The sequence below is a fragment of the Micropterus dolomieu genome, linkage group LG21, assembly GCF_021292245.1.
Source record: "Micropterus dolomieu isolate WLL.071019.BEF.003 ecotype Adirondacks linkage group LG21, ASM2129224v1, whole genome shotgun sequence".
NCBI classification, from domain to species: Eukaryota; Metazoa; Chordata; class Actinopteri; order Centrarchiformes; family Centrarchidae; genus Micropterus; species Micropterus dolomieu.
The window spans coordinates 12,595,605-12,615,387 of record NC_060170.1 but is presented as its reverse complement, the minus strand read 5'-3'; the positions used below and the strand labels follow the sequence as shown (position 1 = coordinate 12,615,387).

The 19,783-nt window shown below is 40.0% G+C and overlaps 1 protein-coding gene across 2 annotated transcripts in view; it reads left to right on the top strand.

Moving 5' to 3' along the window:
* The window catches only part of col27a1b (collagen, type XXVII, alpha 1b), a 62,755-nt gene that overhangs the window by 30,008 nt on the left and 12,964 nt on the right, over positions 1-19,783 (top strand). Inside the window, exons 9-34 of one of the 2 annotated variants that reach the window (XM_046035660.1) lie at positions 374-427; positions 1,680-1,724; positions 2,675-2,728; positions 3,955-3,999; positions 5,842-5,895; positions 6,759-6,803; positions 7,403-7,456; positions 7,726-7,824; positions 7,934-7,987; positions 8,297-8,350; positions 9,406-9,459; positions 9,609-9,662; positions 9,737-9,790; positions 9,864-9,908; positions 10,909-10,962; positions 11,190-11,234; positions 11,390-11,443; positions 11,923-11,976; positions 12,204-12,257; positions 12,813-12,866; positions 17,694-17,747; positions 18,201-18,245; positions 18,661-18,705; positions 18,880-18,933; positions 19,585-19,638; positions 19,726-19,779. In XM_046035660.1, the coding sequence (XP_045891616.1) occupies positions 374-427; positions 1,680-1,724; positions 2,675-2,728; positions 3,955-3,999; positions 5,842-5,895; positions 6,759-6,803; positions 7,403-7,456; positions 7,726-7,824; positions 7,934-7,987; positions 8,297-8,350; positions 9,406-9,459; positions 9,609-9,662; positions 9,737-9,790; positions 9,864-9,908; positions 10,909-10,962; positions 11,190-11,234; positions 11,390-11,443; positions 11,923-11,976; positions 12,204-12,257; positions 12,813-12,866; positions 17,694-17,747; positions 18,201-18,245; positions 18,661-18,705; positions 18,880-18,933; positions 19,585-19,638; positions 19,726-19,779 (1,386 nt within the window). The remainder of the gene's footprint in view (positions 1-373; positions 428-1,679; positions 1,725-2,674; positions 2,729-3,954; positions 4,000-5,841; positions 5,896-6,758; positions 6,804-7,402; positions 7,457-7,725; positions 7,825-7,933; positions 7,988-8,296; positions 8,351-9,405; positions 9,460-9,608; positions 9,663-9,736; positions 9,791-9,863; positions 9,909-10,908; positions 10,963-11,189; positions 11,235-11,389; positions 11,444-11,922; positions 11,977-12,203; positions 12,258-12,812; positions 12,867-17,693; positions 17,748-18,200; positions 18,246-18,660; positions 18,706-18,879; positions 18,934-19,584; positions 19,639-19,725; positions 19,780-19,783) is intronic. The other variant, XM_046035661.1, reaches the window with a different exon arrangement.

Sequence of the window (19,783 nt, the reverse complement as noted above, 5' to 3'; positions counted from 1 at the left end):
GCATGTGGCTCGACCGCAGTGTAATAGCACTTACTGTCGGATTAATTGAATAGTTAGATTGGCAGTGTCTGTAGTGGCGCCTTTTTCCTCAGGCCACACTGACTCGACTAAACAAAAGATATTATTTATTGATAAGTTGAGAAATTTAAATTCTTTTACAGGATCAACTGACTGTTGTTTATTACTTCATAAAGTGCTTGCATTTTCTTAGCTTCTTATTATAATTAAACCATGTGTGCTTAAAAGAAAGCTTTTTTCCTACACAATACTACTTCTCTCCCTCCATGTTTCAGTCCTTTATTCCTTCCCTTTACCTCTTTTTGTCTCTTGTGCTCTTCTAGTACTGATTTCTCTTCGGTCTTTCTCTCCACAGGGTGAACGGGGAGATGATGGAAGCCCTGGGGCCAAAGGCTATCCTGGCAGGCAGGTGCAGTAAATCTAGTGTTGCGGTGCTGGTTGAGCAGGGCTACACACACAGAGACACAGAGACGCACACTCACACATAAAGGAAGATAAAACAATAAATGGAGGCTAGGAAATCATCTCTATTGTGAATTCAGGTTTTTGAAATAGTTTGGCCTTTTAACAAATCAAATTTCAGCTAGTAATTTTTGCCTACTGTCAGAATGATGAATAAAGTGGGAGTTATGGGAGAAACACTGAATCCTCGTATGTTTTCGAGCTAGAAAATAATCCAATTTAAAGATAGCGGATACTGGCAAAATATCTCAGCCATCGGCATCTCAGCATCAGCCTCACAAAACCTAATTTGGTAAATCCAAATAAAAAGTTTGCAGCAGCTGAATGAAAGGAAAAAGGCCTCCGAAAGAGCGGCAAACAGCTCTAAGCTGTGGAGAAGCACCTGTGGAGAAATTTCAGCGACGGATGCCCCCAGTCTACTGAGGAAATAAAATGTCAAAAGGTTTCCATAGTAAGCACTTGAAGAAAGAAAAGGTAATAAAAGTGTGACTAATGCCACAGCTCCCCAGGTACAAATAACCTCCTTCTGTCCTGCCTAACTGTGAGCATCATTCCTTGCCCCACCACTAGGAATAATGTTTAATTTAAGAAGTCAAAGCTGGGGAGAATTAGGGACACTAAACATTTAAAATCTGTTTTCTCTTAGCTTTAAGCAAATTTAAACTCCACAAACAGCTGGACAACTACTTGCTCGCTTGCGCTTCATGGATGTTTATGATAACATAGAGTTCACACTCGGATCTCAGTGTTAGCCTCTGTGCTTTAGCGCATTTACTGCGTCTGAACTACGATCCCTATAGACACTTAGCAGTGTGATGGATTAGGTTTTAGCATCCGCTACCATCTGTGGGCTGTGAATCACCAAGGCTGGAGGTTTATGTCAAGATGCTGGGGGGAGTTTTCCTGAGCTGAGAATTTTACTTTATAGTTGCAGGGGGAGATTTTCTGCTGGCAGTGTCTCTGAGAAATTGTTGTGAATGCTGCTTGAGTATTGACACTGCACATGCCAGCCAACAGGCTAATAAGAATTTAAAAAAGCATACAACAATTTGGATAAAGTTGACGCTTATCATCAAGTAGTGAGGACCTTTAATCTGTTTAGTCATCATAAAAATATTTTTCCAATGAAGTACTTTTAACGGTGACAAAGTGTCACTGTTTTAACCACAGAAATATGTTTTGTCATCTATTACATTTAGGGTTTACCCGGGCCTGTAGGGAAAATGGGTCCAAAAGGATTCAGGGTGAGTAAATGATGGAAAAATGACAGCTTTGGCATGGATTTTTTATTTTTTTTTAAATGGAAACTCTTTATGGCAGGATGTTTGATCTCTGGTGATAAAAAGGGTGTTTTGAAAGTAAATCTTGTATATCTCACTCTGTATGGCCCTAAGTGTATAAAGCACCCTCAGAATGACTCTGTTTACTTGTATTTCATCTTCTTGTCATGCACCCTCTCTCAGCTTCCACTGAAGGCCACAGTGGAGAGAAGCGTGACTCTATATTGTAAAGCTTTTGAACTTTCACTTTCCTAAACGACCTGTGAAATGCCTGCTAAATGACTTACCTAACCAGTGTGGGTACATAAAAAGGCCAATGTCATAAATGCCACTTGTCTGTCCTTGTTAACTCCATGATGATAATAACAGATGGTGTATTTAAAGTACTGTAGAAGCAGTGAACTCTGGCTTTCTTTAAATATTTTTCGTGCTTGCTGGTCTTGTTTAATGTTACTCAAATATCATAAAACTATATTGCTGTGCTGCTGAGCATAACCATGATACATTCAGATGTGAGCTTCTCATTAAATGTCATCACAATTTTTGTTTCTGTCCTTTTTGCCATATTTTTGTCCTCTTCCACTGAGCAGGTTTGGCAGATAGATCTTCAGAGATCCCTGATGTGAGGGTATGTGCCCTTGGACTACATCGTGGAAGCCAGCACCATGCAGTCCATGGGCATATACACTTGCCTCAAGGCTTGACTCTTCAAGACCACTCCACTGTAGTGAAAAGCCTGCAGTGCAGTAACAGATAAAGACATCACAGCTGAAGTCTTTGTCAACTAACAGTTCTTCACAATGTCCATCATCTCTGCTCAGTCTCACTGTGCACTCTTGTCCACCCTCTTTTGCTTTTCCATCTATCTTTGCTTTATCTGTTCCTCCACTCCCATCTTTTATTTATATCTCTAGGGCCATATTGGCATCCCTGGGCTTTTTGGCCTTCCTGGTCCTGATGGCGAGAGAGTGAGTATTAGTGACTGTGAGCAAATGCTTACTGGGTTCCATTATATGACGATGAAATAGATTTACTTGCAGGCACATTTTACCAGATCACTATTATAAGCCCAAAGTAGCCCTTATGCTGTATTGCATCATGCCAGGAGGCAACGACAACCTACACCCCAACCTCTCTACGGTCCAGGATAAGGTTAAAATGTAGGAGGTGGATTTAAATATACTTAAACCCAGTCAGGACTCAAATTCCAGTGGCACCAAAGGGAATTTCATACCAAGTATGAAATGAAATGAAATCTGTTGTTTGTTTTTAGCCACACTAGCACACGGTGCCGTCCTTCGTTGCATTCAGTTGATCCAACACTTTGAGTAAAACATGTCATGAACATTGGGATGGATGTCTATTGGTACAAATATTTACAGCAAGGTCCTGAGAGAAGGAATCCCAATAGCTTTTTCTACTTTTCACCTAGCGCCAATAAAGACAGGTTGTCAGGACAGTCCTAAAACTAATGACTTGAGTTCTTTCATGAAGCTAACATGCTAAGATTTAATATTGAGTGTAATTTTGAGCAAATCAGCATGCTAATGTAGCATGCAGCGCAAAGCACGGCTTATCTTAAGTACAGCAAAGGCTTACAAAGTATAGTTCAGGGGAGGAAAGTGGAGCCTCAATGTATAATTTGAACCTGAAAAGCTCTGTCTGACATATCCTAAAATGGCTGGACTACAGAAGATAGATATTTGTTTCTTCATGTTGTTTCTCCATTTCCACTCTATCCACCATTTCTGTTTTATGTTGGGTAGGGCTGAACAATTACTCGAAATCTTATAGTGAAATTGCAATAAAGCCTACTGCAATTTTCAAATCGCAGGAGGTGCAATATTTGTTAAAGGTGAATTGTGTGTCAGAATACCATTTTAAAATAAATATTGTCATGTTGCATGGCCTGGCCTACATATCATATTCTACAGACGCTAAGAAAACATCTTTGTTTGGTACAAATCGTTGCAAAAACCATAATCATTTAAAAATATGTTTTTCAATGAAATGAGAAAAATTAGTTGTTCAGCCCTGCTGTTTAGTAAAGAGCATCATAGCCTTAAAGGGCTGCAAGTGTGGCCAAAGACTCGTAGTCTTATCATGTAATCATTTCTATGGTTTTACGTGATGCACTCTCTTTAAGCATTTTTCTCTTTCTGTCTCTCAGCTCTGTTTTCTTTCCTGTTTCCAGGGAATTCCTGGCGTTCATGGGAAGAAGGGCAAGATGGGTAGGCCGGTAAAGTTTTCTCTCAACATACTTCTCAGAGAACATTTTTAATGCAGTCTCATGAAAGTGAGGGTGGTTTGTCTTGATCAATGGACTCTTACTGTAGTGCAGAGCCACCTTAAAGTGTATTAAATGACCATTAATCTGACAGAGCCCCTCCTAACCTTAAGTCGTAAATCTGCAATTTCCACACTGGCACAGGGATGCTGGGGATTACTGTATGGATTGTTATAAGGGGAGAAACGTACACCCTAAATAGTGTAATGAATGCATTGGACAGTTATGTTATGTAATGAGTCAGTTCTGGCTTTGTCTTGCTGGAGACTCTACCCACAGATCAGGGAAGTCTATCGTCATTGGCGCCTGAAAGTAAATTTCCCATTCTTCCAGGCTTACATGGAAAATACTAAATCTGCACATAACCACTTGTTTAAATTTTCCCAGGCCTAGTCTGGTTGTACTTGTTTTTTTTTAATATTATTTTGCAATAACGGTTAGTGACAGAGACTGAGGCTAGAAAATATGCTTATAATAGCCAAGTCATGAGTAAGCAATTTCTTTTCCTCTGTGGTAAAAAGTGAGGTCAGTCACTATTCGTGTTTTGTTTTTGTTTTTTTCCTGCGTCAGCAGTAATGCAGTTTGACAAAATCTGGAAAGACAGACAAGAAAAGGAGTTGGCATGTTTGATCCAACGGAGATATGTCCCAAAACAACTTGAGCCACAAAAAATAGCAAATTCTGAGGCTTGTGCATTTGATGGTGTTTAACAGCTCTGCTCATGTTTTCCTTACAGATGGAAAGAAGTCTTCGATATTGATTTATCTAGTTAATATTATATTTTGCACATAGCAGAATGGTAGGACTTCCATTGGGCCGATCACATAATGAAAAGGGTCTCGCCAACCACGCTGAAAGTTGTTTCATTAGTCTTTGTTTAATATGAGATCAAAGACTAGCATGTGTTTCTGATCAAACAAAGTCGGTTATTGACATTTTTGGAAAAAGGCAAGTTTTTCCACATTTCCTGTAGGCTTCATGTTGCACCAATTACCGCTTATTACCACATTTGCCTAATGGTCTAAATCAGCCGTCTGCCACACAACAATCCTATCTCCGCCATTTCTTGAGGTCTCCATACTTTGATTTGATCATTTCCCTTCCATCAGTATATGAGAGATCTCTTCTCTGTACTGCCATTTGTCATTTTTCTAACCGCAGCGCTCGCCCTCTGTGTGCGAGTGCTGAGCCGTGATGTGCGGGGAGTTGCATGTTGACGTTGGCACACTGACAAGCACACGTTGAGTGTGTGGCCTCGCGGCTGCATCACGCCTGCTGTTCTGCCTCTATAATGGAATTACGAGGACCAAGCAAAAAAAGGACACAGTCAGCATTTCCTAGGCCAAGCAGCTTTATTCAGCCATTTAGGCGAGTCCTGGGGGTTCGCTGATCGCTCCCTGCCAGCATGTGCTCTCACAGACACTCGGTCGCTCGGAAACACTGTGGAATTTCCTGCTGGTCTCCCAGGAATGACGTGCTGGAAGCGCATTTGATGGGATTTGCTTGGCTTTACTCTGCGAACCTCTGTTTTGGGAAACACTTTGGGCGTCTAAGGATAGAGGGTGTCGCATGCTGCACAGATTGCAAATCCCCTTGAGGCAAATTTGTGATGAGATGCATAAATATAATTGACTTTGTTGATTCCCTGTGTTTTGGTGTGACAGCTTCACTGACACACCATGTGATGTATCAATAAATTCAAGATCAAAATGGGCATTTTGACAGTGAGAACATGATAAAGACACTTAATTCCACCTCTGGGTACATTACTGTTCTGTTTCTTTGTGTGCTCAGGGGTTTCCTGGTGACTTTGGAGAGAGGGGACCTCCTGGTCCTGATGGGAACCCAGTAAGTGAAATCATGTAGCTAGATGCACCATTTACTCACTTTCAGCAAAGTGCAATTCATCTTAGATGGCACTGAAGTTCGCGACATTACATCTGACTGAGATTTCATCAAATAAAATGCAGTGCAATGTGCTTTACAAATAAATAAAAAATACAATTATCTTTAGTCTCAGTCCAGTTAGACTAATGCACTATTTCAGAGTTACAGAGTCGGAGCATACTTGCACTTTTTTTTTTACAGCAAGAACTTTATTTTTATTAGGCAAATCTGTGCAGTCATTCAGTAACTCACTCACCCATCATAATCCAAACTGATATGAGGGCAGCATGAGCAAGTTCACTTGCCTCTCCGCTTTCTTTAGACTAACCCTCAGTGCTCGTGATTGACAGGGTCAGTGTTCGATTGTGATTGGCTGACCTCTGAAAGCCTCCTCCAGGCCTCATTTCCTCTGCCTCCAGAGGGAAGAGGGGATGTTCCATTTGGCTGAATTTATCTCCTTTCATTCGTAGAGGAATAGAGGAGGCGACAGGAAGGCCACACTGGGCTGCGTGTCATCCATCTCTCCATTGGATGTGTAGCTTGGAGAGGATGTGGGCATGGCATGTGGCTGCGGGGTAGATCATTTAGACAACAAGCCTCTCTCTGTTTCAAGTGCCAAATGCTCACTCACTGTGCTCAAATGAGTGGAGAAACACATTGCTCAGGCGATCAGCAAAGGAAAACACTAGTAAACAAACAAAATATCGAAACATACTGTATGTCTTTCATGTGTATCCTCCCCCTAAAGCTCTACAACTTTATCTAACGGTGCTTGTGTTGCATCTTTTCTTTATCTCCTTCTTTGTGCTCTCACTTCCTCTTAGGGTGAACTAGGAGATCCTGGCCCATGTGGAGTCCCTGGTCTTATTGTGAGCGTTGTTATATCCTTTTCACTGATTTTAAAACTTTATATTTTGTGGTTTCTACACTTTAGTTCCTTGTTTTCTGTTGTTTCTTCTGGGAAGCAACTTGTAATTACTGTTTTGAAAAGTGCCATATAAAAAAAGTCTGATTCCTCACCTACTACTACTTCCTACACATCTCTTTCGCACCTTTCTGTTGAGACATTCAGCTCAGAAGTTTTGTTGTGTATTATGAGCACCGGTCCCGGATTTAAAATACTTTTTTTGGTACTGACCAAAAGCACTGAGTATCAAAAACTGTCAAGTGCCGAAAGCTGGATCAAAAAGCTTTTTGATTTGAATCAAATGGTTGTCAGTTTTTAAGTATTTTGTTGGGTTAAGGTCTACATTTAACATTAGAGAAGTTAGGCTTTTTTTGTTAAACGACAAAAAATAATAATAAAACTGACTTGGGTACTTAGACTCGTGCTCAGATAATACCCTGCCCCAGTTATGGGTAATAGTAGCAGCATAAAAATATAGCCACAGACAAACTGGGGTAAATGTTGAATTTTGACTTGAGCGTTCTTAGTATTTGTTTTGTGTGTTGTTGTTGTTGTTTGCAGGGAGACATGGGCCCTGTTGGCATTATGGGTTTACCAGGACCACCAGGACTCAAGGTAAATGTTTTTACCTTGGTAAAGGTTTTCTAGTTATGTGGCCTTATGGTTTTAAAATGGAATAAATATCAATAGGGTGCATTATGGCAATTTAGAGATGATTGGTCTTAACCAGAATGCCTTATGGTTCAGCTCACTTTGACCAGACACATGGTTGGTGTTGGGATTCAGTTATTCCACAGTTTTAGTATGTAAACTCTAGTCAATAAGGAAACATCATAGCTGCTCATTAATCATGTTTTTTAATTGATATTTATTTTACTTCCAAGGGAGTACCTGGAAACCCAGGGGAACCGGGACTGAAAGGTGATAAGGTGATCTGCATATGTCTTTCTCAGACTAACCTTCTGTATACAAGAATGCTTGAGGTGACAACTGTCAAAATTGTATCTCTATAGACCTAAAAGAGAATACAAAGCTATAATACATGGCTGTGGTGCGCAGATTATTTTTTTATGTTTCTACGGGTTTTCTCAGGGGGATGTTGGCTTACCAGGAGAGCCAGGGGAGTCTGGATTCCAAGGGGACAAGGTAGGTGTATGATTGTGTATCCAGCAGTTCATCCATAAACAAGTTTAGTTGTTCGATGGCTGGCTTCTCATATCTGCATGTCAAAGTGACACTGAACTCCAGATTGTGCCCAGCTCTGCTCTCTAAAAGTGCTATAGATGTGCAGTCCATTTACCATTTCTTTTATTCCTATCATAGAAACAGTTGCCTAACCTAAATCTAAATCTAACCTTTGCATGTTCATGTATGGGGAAATTGTTCTTTTGTATGTTTGGTCTACTTGTTTGTATTTGTTGACTTGTTTACACTGTGCTGGCTTTTATGTTGCAGGGTATCTGTGGCTCATCTGGGTTGCCAGGTCCTCGTGGAAATCCTGGACCACAGGTATTTCTATTCCCCATTCACACACTTAATACAAGCACAGAAAAACTAGTCAAAAGTGAGTTGATAGGCAAAATATCCATTGTTGATGACACATGTATGTATGAATTTCTAGCATGGGAATACCATACAGACATACAGATACATCCTACCCATTACTACAACATAACTGACTATGTATGTAGGTACCTAACTTAATACCTAACAGGAGCTGAGTGATGCAGTTCACAGCACCAGTGCAGAGTTGAGATTTCTTTGGTAAGATTGCACAGTTCTGTGATTAACGGTAGCATAGTTTTTTGTATTATTTCTTTTAATAGGCGATTTGTGTTCAACTGCTTTGGTTGCTTGTTCTCAGTATGTGAAGCACTGTGCTGATTTTCCTGAGTGATCCATAAATTATAAATAAAGCACTGTCTATCTAATGGAGCACAGAGTAGCAAAACAAATTGTTGTAAAGGCTGCTGCTTTTTTCCCCCCTCAACTGCTTCAGATTAGAATTTAATTCAGAAAGCTTAGTGGCGTGCTCAAAGTGTACAGCAAATCTTAGGATGCACTCAGGAGAAAATGTTGGTGCTCTTGAAGAAAAATGGGTGGATATCTTCAGGCACTCATGCATGTAGGAGAACTTTGGTCTAAGAAATGTTTGCTAATCAAGTTGTGGCATAAACAGCCGCTCAAAGAGCAGGGCACCGGCGAATTCCCAGTGCATGTGCGGCCTTAGCTTTAAGACTAATCCTCCAAAGTTGGCACTTGTGCAGTCTTAAGTGTCCTATTTTCAGTGCTCTCTGATCTGATTTGAGATTGTAGCATGAAAAAAACCCTCTCATATTTGCTGTAGCAGACGTTCTGAAAGGCCCTGCTCTGTCCTCTTATGAGAATCTTACCTCAACCACAGTAGTTTATTTTGTATTGTGTATACAGTGTCTTTAAGAAAGTGACATTTACTTGTAACTTGCGTTTTGGTAACCCTTATGTGTTATTGTCATTTTGTTTCAAGTAATTTTGAGGTTTTTGATCTGTGTGATAACAGTAAGATCATTTGTGACATTTCTTAGGGCAAACCTGGTGAAAAGGGCCCTGATGGTATACGTGGCCCTCCTGGACCAGAGGTAGGACAGATTACATTTATATTATATTAAGTTTTATATTTTGCTTAGCGGCATTATGTTATTCTATCATTGTATATGTTAATACGGTGCGGTGTGCATAAAATATGCCACTGTGTGGCGATGAAGCTATGGTTCATTCATTTTCACAGGGTTTTCCAGGTGACATTGGCCCACCAGGACAAAATGGCCCTGAAGGACCCAAGGTTAGTAAAGTGGCATTAACTCTTTAGATATTAATGCTTAGTGAGTAAAAATGAACTCTGTGTTGCATCCGCAGGGAAAGCAAGGGACAAGAGGATTGCCAGGTCTCAGAGGGACACCTGGACTTCAGGTGGGGTAAATGAATAAACAATAAAAGCAATTTGTTTCCCCCTGACCTTTTGTGACAAATTTTTTTTTGTCAGGGTGATGAGGGACCAGTTGGGCCATCTGGACCTGCTGGACTCGAGGTGAGTGCTGATTGGATAAGCAACTCAAGACCAGTTAGAAAAGACAACACAACACAGTCATCTTTTAGGATCCACACACACAACACCGCAATACTCACTATGCACAAGTGCACCATGTGTCTTCCTAAATTTAGCTTTGGAGGAATAACTATGACCAGTAAGTCCTTTGGCTGACTGATCTGTCTATTGTCCTTAAGCTGTTTTGAAAGACTTCCTATTGTCACTGCATACTCGTATTACCAGATTGGTCAGCAAATTGCTATGCTTTTTTCTATCATAAAGACAATCGCAAACAAAAGCAGTCGCCTTTAAATGCCAAACCAAAATCTATAGCTGTATCGGATGATTGAGTCATTTAAATATAAATGCACAGGAAAAGAAAGAAAGGAAAAGTAGGATCTTAACCTATATCACGGCAATAATATTGGTATCTATTTGGCAGATCAAATGTGTATATGTGTACAGAATCAGGGGACACTATAAAATAACTCATAATTCTCTCTGTGGTGGTTGTTTTTCAAATATCTCCTCCATACATAGATTTATAAGAGACAAATAGGATGGCTTTGAACTGTTCTGCAGTATAAATAAAGTCCACAATGACCATCTCCGGCCAAAAAAAGTGTTTGTTTGGAGTGATCCCAGGCTCAACAATAGAGAAGACTTTGCCAATGACACTCTCTATTTTTGAGGCGGTTGATTCCAGTCTGCCATCTCCCAAAAGTGTAACCCACAAGTGATTACTGAAAACAAACACAAATGACCCAGTGACTTGTGTGAGTAATAAGAAGCCTTTGAAGCTGCAAACAGTGCTTTGTTTTACGGATCATTAACTTTCTTAAAGGGATGTTTTTGTTTTGGCATCAATTGTTGTTTTGTTTTGTGCCACGGCCTCTCGAGGGACAACCGGCTCAGACTGCACCTTATACAGGAGATATAGAGTTTATCGTTGTGCGGAACTGCGGTACTGTTCTCTGTGTCATTTTTGCTTTCTGTTCAGGGCAGGCCTGGGAGGCAGGGGTTCCCTGGACTGACGGGCCCAGATGGACTCAAGGTCAGACCTAATAGTCAGACATCCTCGCCGAAACACTGTCACCTTTAACTGAACATTCTCTCCGCGGCTTTCTTTTATGATAATGTATCATCTGAATATGTGTAAATTAGATGTTAATTCTCTGTTACCACAGGGGAACGGACCTCTAAGCACATTTCAACTGATTTGAACTAAAAACGAAAGGCATGAATACGTTTGTGATATGCTAATTGTCCACTTTGCTGTAGGGCGAGACTGGGTTAACTGGCGAGGTCGGAAAGCTTGGCGAGAGGGTAAAGGCTTTTCTCCCTCTTTCTGCTGATTTCTATCTGATGCTCACTGTGTGTGTCTGCTTTGTTGGCGTCCCAAAGCTGTGCAGCCTCTTCTGAGAAATCGAGCTTCTATAGAACTAAGAGATAGTTAAGACAGTATGTCTTCTCTCCTTCAGGGACTGCCTGGGTTTATCGGGCCTGTTGGAGAGACCGGAATCGCTGGAGAAAAGGTTAGCGCGGTCTCAATTTGTCACTCTTTGTTAGTATGACAACAACGTCCATTTTGAATCTGTTAAACTGCTTTTTGGTGATGAAGCATGTGTTTATAGCTGAAACATTATATCAAGTATGAAAAATCTGATAATCGATTAAATGTTTAAATCATTTATGAAGCAAAAATGTCAAACAGTTACTGGTACCAGCTTCTCAAATGGGCAGATTTGCTGCTATTCTTGGTATAATGTCATGGTAAATAAAAAGTCTTCGAGTTTTAGACTGTTGGTTAGACAAAACCAGCAATTAGAAGATTTCCTTTGGGCTCTGTGAAATTGCGATTGGCAGTTATGATATTATTATAAAGTTATTTTTTTATATTTTGAAGAATGAATGCTTAATCGATTAATCTACAAAAGGGTTAGGCAGATCATAAAAATCATTACAGGCACCTCTGCTTGTGATTTTTCTCTAATCGTGGCTTGTGGTTCCTCAGGGGGATCGAGGAAAAACAGGTGTCCCTGGGCCGCCAGGTGAAACGGGGCCGATGGTAAGGAGTAAGTCTGGACCCCATGTCTCGTACCAGGGGGCATTCAATTCTACATATGTAATGATGGGGGTGTGACATGTTGGACAGACTGATTCAAGAAATTAAACAATAATCATCTAATAGGCAGATAATTTATGGCTACCTGTTTTGTCAGAAATCTGAGAGCTATTTTATGATTTCTTTGACCAATCATATAGATATCATTTGAGTAATGTTATATCCATCAGGGTCACACTGGAATACCTGGAGAGACAGGGCCACCTGGACTGCAAGGGATCCCAGTGAGTTGACTCTTATCATTATAATAGCTTTATGTGCACTGAATGTAAACCAGAGACTAGCCTGTTGTGTCGTCTACATGACTGGACCCTGAAAGGCAGTGTTTCACTGCCCTCTCTGGTTAGAAGTCTCAAGTTTGTTGCACTTCTGAGCACACCCTGCAGGTGTGGTTGGGTGTGGTCAGAAATTTGCTGTGTTGCACCCAATAGTGATGTCAAGTAGGCTACATAACTACGTCACTGCAGTAAAGTGAGAAGTTAAACCACTGGAATTCAGCAAAAACAAGATTTTTAGCTAGTGTTACCTTTCTCTTTAACAAAAATCCATAATTGATTCGTATATCCATAATTGCACATTGTATTAAAAAACTGAACTGCTGAGTACTGTTACAATAGATTAGTTTGAAAAAAGGATATTGTAGTCTGCGGCTATTCTATCTGTGCTTTCTGTGAACCTCCATCCAACTTAAAGAGAGAAGAGTGAGACTTTCCCTTGTATCTTTGTTTCTATAGTTTGTTACAGTCAAACTCAAAGAATATTTTTTCACACACATTCAGGGGTCTCCTGGTTCACGGGGATCCATCGGCATCAGAGGGCCTAAAGGCAGGAGGGTAAGTCACTGAAATCTGTGTTTTTAACACAGATTATGTGCGACTTAACTATCTTCTGTTACCAAATAATATGCAGTCCCTCCAGGATTTCACGGGCATTTTTGTGATTGTTGCGGCCTAAAATGCCTGGTTTTGCAGCAGTTTAAAAAAAAAATGTGATGAAAGTTGCAATGTTTTATGGTGTTCTTTTGCAATGAAATTGTGGGAATAATTGAAAACTGCAAAGCAATGTGATATTTTTAATGATAACAGTCCCTCCAGAATTTGGCCCTTACCATGCTTATTCAAACCAGCTTACCTTGATTCTTTCAGTGCTTGCAAGTGAGCAGGATGCAACAGCCTGTGTCACAGTGATTTGTCTTGTCTGACCTCCATGCATTTCTGCAACTCTCCACACGTTTTGCGGTGGCAAAGTGTTTGTCCATAGGCGTTTTCCTTATGTTCGACCACAATACTGCTCATTTTGCTAAACAGTTTACCCCCTGCTTCACGGTCTTTTGCTGGTATTTTTTTGGCAAATGTGAGACGCTAGTATTTACATGTCTGCTGCGACTTGTAAATAAGGAATTTAGCATAGCAAGTCTTGTTTTATATTTTCTGGTAGGTATTGAAAAATCTAATTGCGATTTTTCTGCCAGATATTTGATTACAATTCAATTTGCGTTTTTTTTAAATTGAAGTTCTGCTAAAGTTCAATATTAGCTGCCAGTCTATTTTCAAGCAGCACAGAGCAGATGAACCAGGCAGGAAGTCAGACACAGAACAGCATAGAGAACAAATAAGTAAAATCTGAACAAGTCAGCAAAAAAACGCTTTTATTCTGATATGCTTCATGTGGATATGTAATGTTAGCCTGCAGAGAGTGGAACGAAACACAAAATGACAAATTAACAACACGTTAACAACTTGTAGGCTAAACGCTCTGCTGCTGAAACACTACAGTGTGAGTTGACGCCGGACAAAACCGCAGCACAGATGCTGTCTGTGTCTGTTTGGCTTGCGCCATTAACACGTTTTCTTCTAGTTTTGTTTGTTGTTGTTAAATGTACACGCCCTGTACCCGCTCTGATTGGTGTGTAGGACCGTAAATGGCGCTTGTGATTGGTTAGCAAGTCTGTGACATAAAGATGACAACGGAATCGGTGTGTAACTGCACGACGGGTCAGATGCTCTGTATAATTAACCTACATTACAATCACCATCTTTCACGATTAGCTAATCGCGTTCTTTCAAATCGCAATTTAGATTTGAAAACGATTAATCGTGCAGCCCTGGTCTTACCAAAGAAAACTTTTTCTTTTGCTGTACAGGAAATCATGTAAGTAAGTTACGGTAATTGAGCAGTGATGGTCACCTTCACTTTCACTGAACAGCACAAAGTAGAGAAACTCACACTTCACTTATCAAAACACCAGGCCTAGGATTGCTTGACAACCTCCAAATAAAAAACAACATTTACGAAACAAAGTATTGTTTCAACAAATTGAATTTGAATATATATTAGTAAAGCACGTGGATTCTAATATTAATTATTCTAATAAAGTCTCACCATCTACATACTGGAAAAACAACTGGGAGTTTCTGTAAATGGAAATGTGTGTGCATTGCTGTATCTGCCATGAACTCAGGATAATTCCAGTATTCGCTGGCTTTTCCATAATTGACTTTTCTACTTTGGGAAAATAGCCCATGGTGGCACAGCAGAATCATTGGACAGAATGAATAATTGATCTAACATGAGTAAGTGGTATAATTGAGGCATTTCATTCTGTGGATTGGTTTTACACGGCTCCCCTGATATCACAAGCAGTAACAAATGTAATATTTAATAACTACAATAGCTAAAAAATTACATCACGGCTTTGGAAATTAAGATCAGTGTGATCAAATACCAGTCTGCTTATTACCACTGTCTGAAGTAATTCCCAGCCAACAAGAATGGAGAAAGACAGTAACAACCTTTTCCTGTGCTAAATGTTTTGTATTATGAAAAATTATGATATTACATCCAAAAAAGAAGATGATAGCTTTATTCTGCTGGACACACATTAAAAAGGTGGTCTGTGTGCATTCCTTAAAGGCATAAAAACAGGGTTTGTAAGTAAGAGTTAGTAACATGCATTGATGGGAAAAAATGCGAGGAGGAGATAACTCATCATGGGAAGTCTCCCAGCAGCCTGGGACTATAGCAGAATAACTAGGGGATGGTTCAGCGTTCATCTGAGCCAGCCCTAGCTATAAACTTTATTAAAGAGGAAAGTTTTTGCCTACTCTTGTGCTCTATGAGCTGGAGATCTGATGAAGATAAGATGATGGTATCTGGCCACCATCATAGGTGGTCAGACACCAGGGCTTTGTAGGTAAGATGGATTTCTGGATTTTACAGGGAGCCAGTGCATTCTCCTATACGCCTGGTCCAAACTAACTGAATTTAAAGGTGCAATATGTGAGAGATGACCAAATTTTTAACATTTTAACATTCATATGACGACCTTTAAATGAACTAACATGATCAACAGAATATGAACAGTGAACAGTTCATATGAACAGTTCTGACGTCATGTCAAAGTCATCTATGTAATGTGTTGCAGAGATACTGTATCTACTTACTGATACTGTAGCTTGCTAACCAGCTAGCCCCAGCTCGTCCTATATCTAACACCACTTTGTACCCCAAGAGATGATAGTCCAATAGTATAGCTCAGGCAAGGTAGATGTGTGAGTGATGAGTTTGCTACGTCTCTTAACTTGTTTTAGTCTAATAAATAAATAAAAAAACTCACAAAATGTCAAGAAAATAAATATTCTTTCACATATTTTCCTTATCACACTGAAAAATACAACATACAACTTCTTAGTTCAAGTTTCTCTCTTTCATTGAACTAATTGCCTTGTTAACTCATTATAAAACACATTTCATTCAAACGCAACAGAAACAAAATAAAACTCTGCCTGCTAAGACTTTCCACTGTTCCAACAAATACCAGCTCTGGTTTGGTAATGGAGGGAGGGATGGATGGTATATGTCTGCACTATAATGATTTTTTTTACTAGTGCCTTTCAAGTCACCCAAGGGCATATACTAAACCAGGTAATCTAGAATAAAAAAATGAAGATAAAAAAGGACAGAAAAACAAGCCTGAAATACACTGAGCATACTTAATGTGAACACATTGATATTGATATTACGAAACAGGAAAGGTTACTCTAAATATGTAAGTTTTCAGATTTAATTTAAAAGAACAAACAGATGTGCACTGCTGCAAACCCTATCCCTACCCTATCTCTGGCTAGCCGGAGATTAAACTAAAGGCCCTGTCACCCATAGTTTGGAGCCTGGAGGGGGGAGTGGAGAGTAGATGGGCGTCAGAGGAACGTAGTGAGCGAGTAGGTGTGTAGATACAGAGAAGATCAGATAAGTAGGGAGGGTCTAGGCCATGGAGTGAAAGTTGAGGCTATTGTTGATGAATTATATGTATAAGTGCAGGAATATAAATAGTGAACTGTAATGAACTAAGACCAGGCGGACACCACAAAAGAGGCGGGATGTGGGAAACCTAAAGCTGCTGTCTAGCTGCGAGGTAGGACTTGAACCACGATAGTCGGATGGCCGGTGACACCAAGTAGTGAGCAGAACATTTTAACAGACCGATTCAAAATGCAGCAGTGAGATCTAACAAAATGAGCATGTTGAGGTAACCAGAGTCAGAAGCTGCTAGCAGGTCATTGGTGACCTTGGTAAGGGCCCTGTGCTGCATCCGAACCCAAACTGTAATTCTTCCCATAGATAAAACTAATTATAACACTATTTTACCAAAACATATCATACAGTCAAAAATGAAAAAAGCCAGTGGACTGAGATCATTTCAGAGTTGCAGTTCCATGCAGTTTCAGCTATAATTATGTGCTTTTTCAAGATTTCTAAGTGACAGTAACTTGAAATAAAACAGATCACTCCACTTGTAGCATGAATATTGGCCATTTCATGAACTGGAATTACTTTTTCAGTGGTTTATCATTCTCAATTTAATTTTAATGTCCCTACAACAAAAGGTTTTCAAAAACAGGCAGCTTGTGAAAAGGAAACACAAAGGTCTTTTGGATGATCGGAGAGCTTATTACTTCAATGAATATTTTTCTTCCGGTTTAAACAGACATTTTAACAATTCTGATATAACTGGCATCAACTGTACACAACCACAATTAGAAATTGTAAATAGTTTCCGTCATAACTGAACAACATTACGCCTCCGTCTCCCAACAACAGTCTTGAACAGATGTGTCTGTTATTAACAAACAGCAATGAAAATGTTAAGGCCTTAAAGCCATAGGAGCTGCGTTCTGCACTAGCATTGTTTAGATCACTTTTCTATAAGATGCTTACATGTACAAACAACAAAACACACAGTCAGTCCTTTATTTTTCTGATGGTGAATAGTTTGGTTCAATTTTAATGGCAAGGATAAATCAGCTACAGGATTTGTGACCTTTTCCTAAGGCTTCTTTGCAATAACTTCAGTGTGCAGGCAGCGTGTGTGATTGTGGAAATATGGGGACAAAGTCTACACTGTGTGGATTGGGCATGCTTTGGAGCTAATTCGCAGCAGATGCCAAGTATTTGCTAAAATGCCACAATCTCTGATGATGTCTCAATAGTACACAATAAAGCCAAGAGAACTGCCTCCCGGGCTCCATGAAATAGGGATGACAAAAAGGGAGATTAAGTGCCCTAATTCATTGACTTAATATGTCAGTGTGCCTCAGGTCTTTTAAAGGCCAAATTTTCCAAAGCAATTCATCAGTGACAACTTTTGTTTCCTTGCATAGGGTCTGAGGGGTCCTGATGGCCCAATGGGGGAGAAAGGGTCCACTGGAATAAAGGTGAGCACATGGTCAAAAGGTCAAAGTTGACAATGGTTAATGAAACATTTTTAGTCTCAGATTTTGTTAATGTCCGTGGCTCTTTATTAATAATGTTGCTTTACATGCCAAACTGCCTAAAAGCATTGTCTGCCCTTCAACTTCCTAATTGCATATATCAAATATGTCCCACAGAAAGCAAGGATAAACAAAATGGTCCATGTAATGGAGGGGAAACAAATCATGAGAATTTTTACAAGCAGCTTTCTTCAGCAGACTGTAATTATTTACTATTTATAAGATCTAAAGAATCTTTAGAGGACATTCTTTGTTAACTACAAATCTAACAACAGAACCTTAAATCAAAGAGTCCTAAAATATTGATGGTGCTGGTAGTGCTTGGAAGTCAGGAACATTTTGACTCCGGGGGATTTCAGAAAGCTCAGTTAACTGAGTTGGATGTTTTCTTTGCAGGGCCCTGATGGTCCACCAGGAAAATTGGGCCTCCCTGGGGAGATGGTAAGGAACATTGGGCTTCTTTACTTTCCCCTTGTAACAGTAATGGAAGAAGTGTTTTAAATTATTTACTTGTCTACCAATGTCTTGCATTTAAAATCTTACTGACATAAAAGTAAATGATACAGGTATCATTATGAGCAAAATTTACTGAAAGTATCAAAAGTATAGTAAACTGTGCATGTCGTCTTCTTCTTCTTCTTCTCCTTCTTCTTCTTCTTCTTCTTCAAATCTCATTGGCTAAAGTTGCACAAAATGGAAACACTCAAATTAAGGATTTAATCATTTAAAACTATAGTTAAATATAATACTTGAGTCCATAAGTCTTACATGGTGTTAACAACAAATTAAAATTAAAAACGAACTGTTCACCTCTTAGAGTAGAACTTATTTTTCCATTTATGTCATTTTGCTGCAGGGGAAGCTTGGCGAGCCAGGTGAAGCTGGGCCTAAGGGATTTCCAGTAAGTGATTGGGGCTAACAGAGGTCTCTTTTGGATCAGTCTTGATTTTTGGGGTGGACTTACTTTGGGGAACAGTGGTAGAAAAGTGTGTCACACTGTTACTCTAGTGGATGTATGCATTTCAACACCACCAGTTGTGTGTGTGTGTGTTATAAACATTTGTGTTATTTTCAGGGTATTCAAGGACCCTCTGGACCTCCAGGAGCCAAAGGAATTGCAGGAGAGCCAGTGAGTTTATTATTTGCCTACACAAATGTTCACTGTCAAAAAAAGTTAAATAAGGTAATGTTTTTTTTCTTTGTGTTTACGCCATCTGGTTTAATTAAGTCAAAATGGGGAAGTCGCTGAATCTCTTAAAGAGAATATAGGCAGGAACAATAGTGTCTCATTCTCTGCAAAGACCTGTGGCTCTCCAGCACCCACTATGTGCCCTTCCTCTTGCCCTTGCATATAAACTCTGAATTTCTACTTTGACACCTTTTATTCAGCACTTCCTAGAAACCCGTGTCTTAGTCAAAAAGCCCTGAACAACCTAATCCTCTTTCTCTCATTCTGCCCAAGTCTCACAGACACAAGCAGAGAAGAAGTGAGTCTGAGACAATTTGATTTACACCATCTCCTTCCTGAAGAGGCAGCTTTATTGTCGTCTGAAGGTGTCTCTGAAAGAGCAGGCCTGTTTCCATCACTTGCAGAAGATTTGGCTCAGTGTTGTGAAGGCTTTTAGCCCTGCAGATTAACTTATCTCCACAAAGCCACACTTCCTGCCCGGTTCATATTTCTTTTCACATTTTCCCTCCTTTTTCTGTCTCTTTCAGAGGTGTTTTTTCAAGATTAGAAAGTACTCTTAACTTTTTTATTGATGCCTCTGCTTTCTGGCAGGGACCAGCAGGGCCACCAGGAACGATTGGTCCGCTGGGGGAGATGGGGCCGAGGGTGAGTTTGATCACACAGCTGGTGTAAGAACGCCCAGTGACTTTTACATTAACACTGAATACTAAGGGTTGTCACTGTTTTTGACAGGGGCCGCCGGGGAAGGCTGGAGAGAGAGGACTGCCTGGTGAACCTGGAGAGAAGGTGA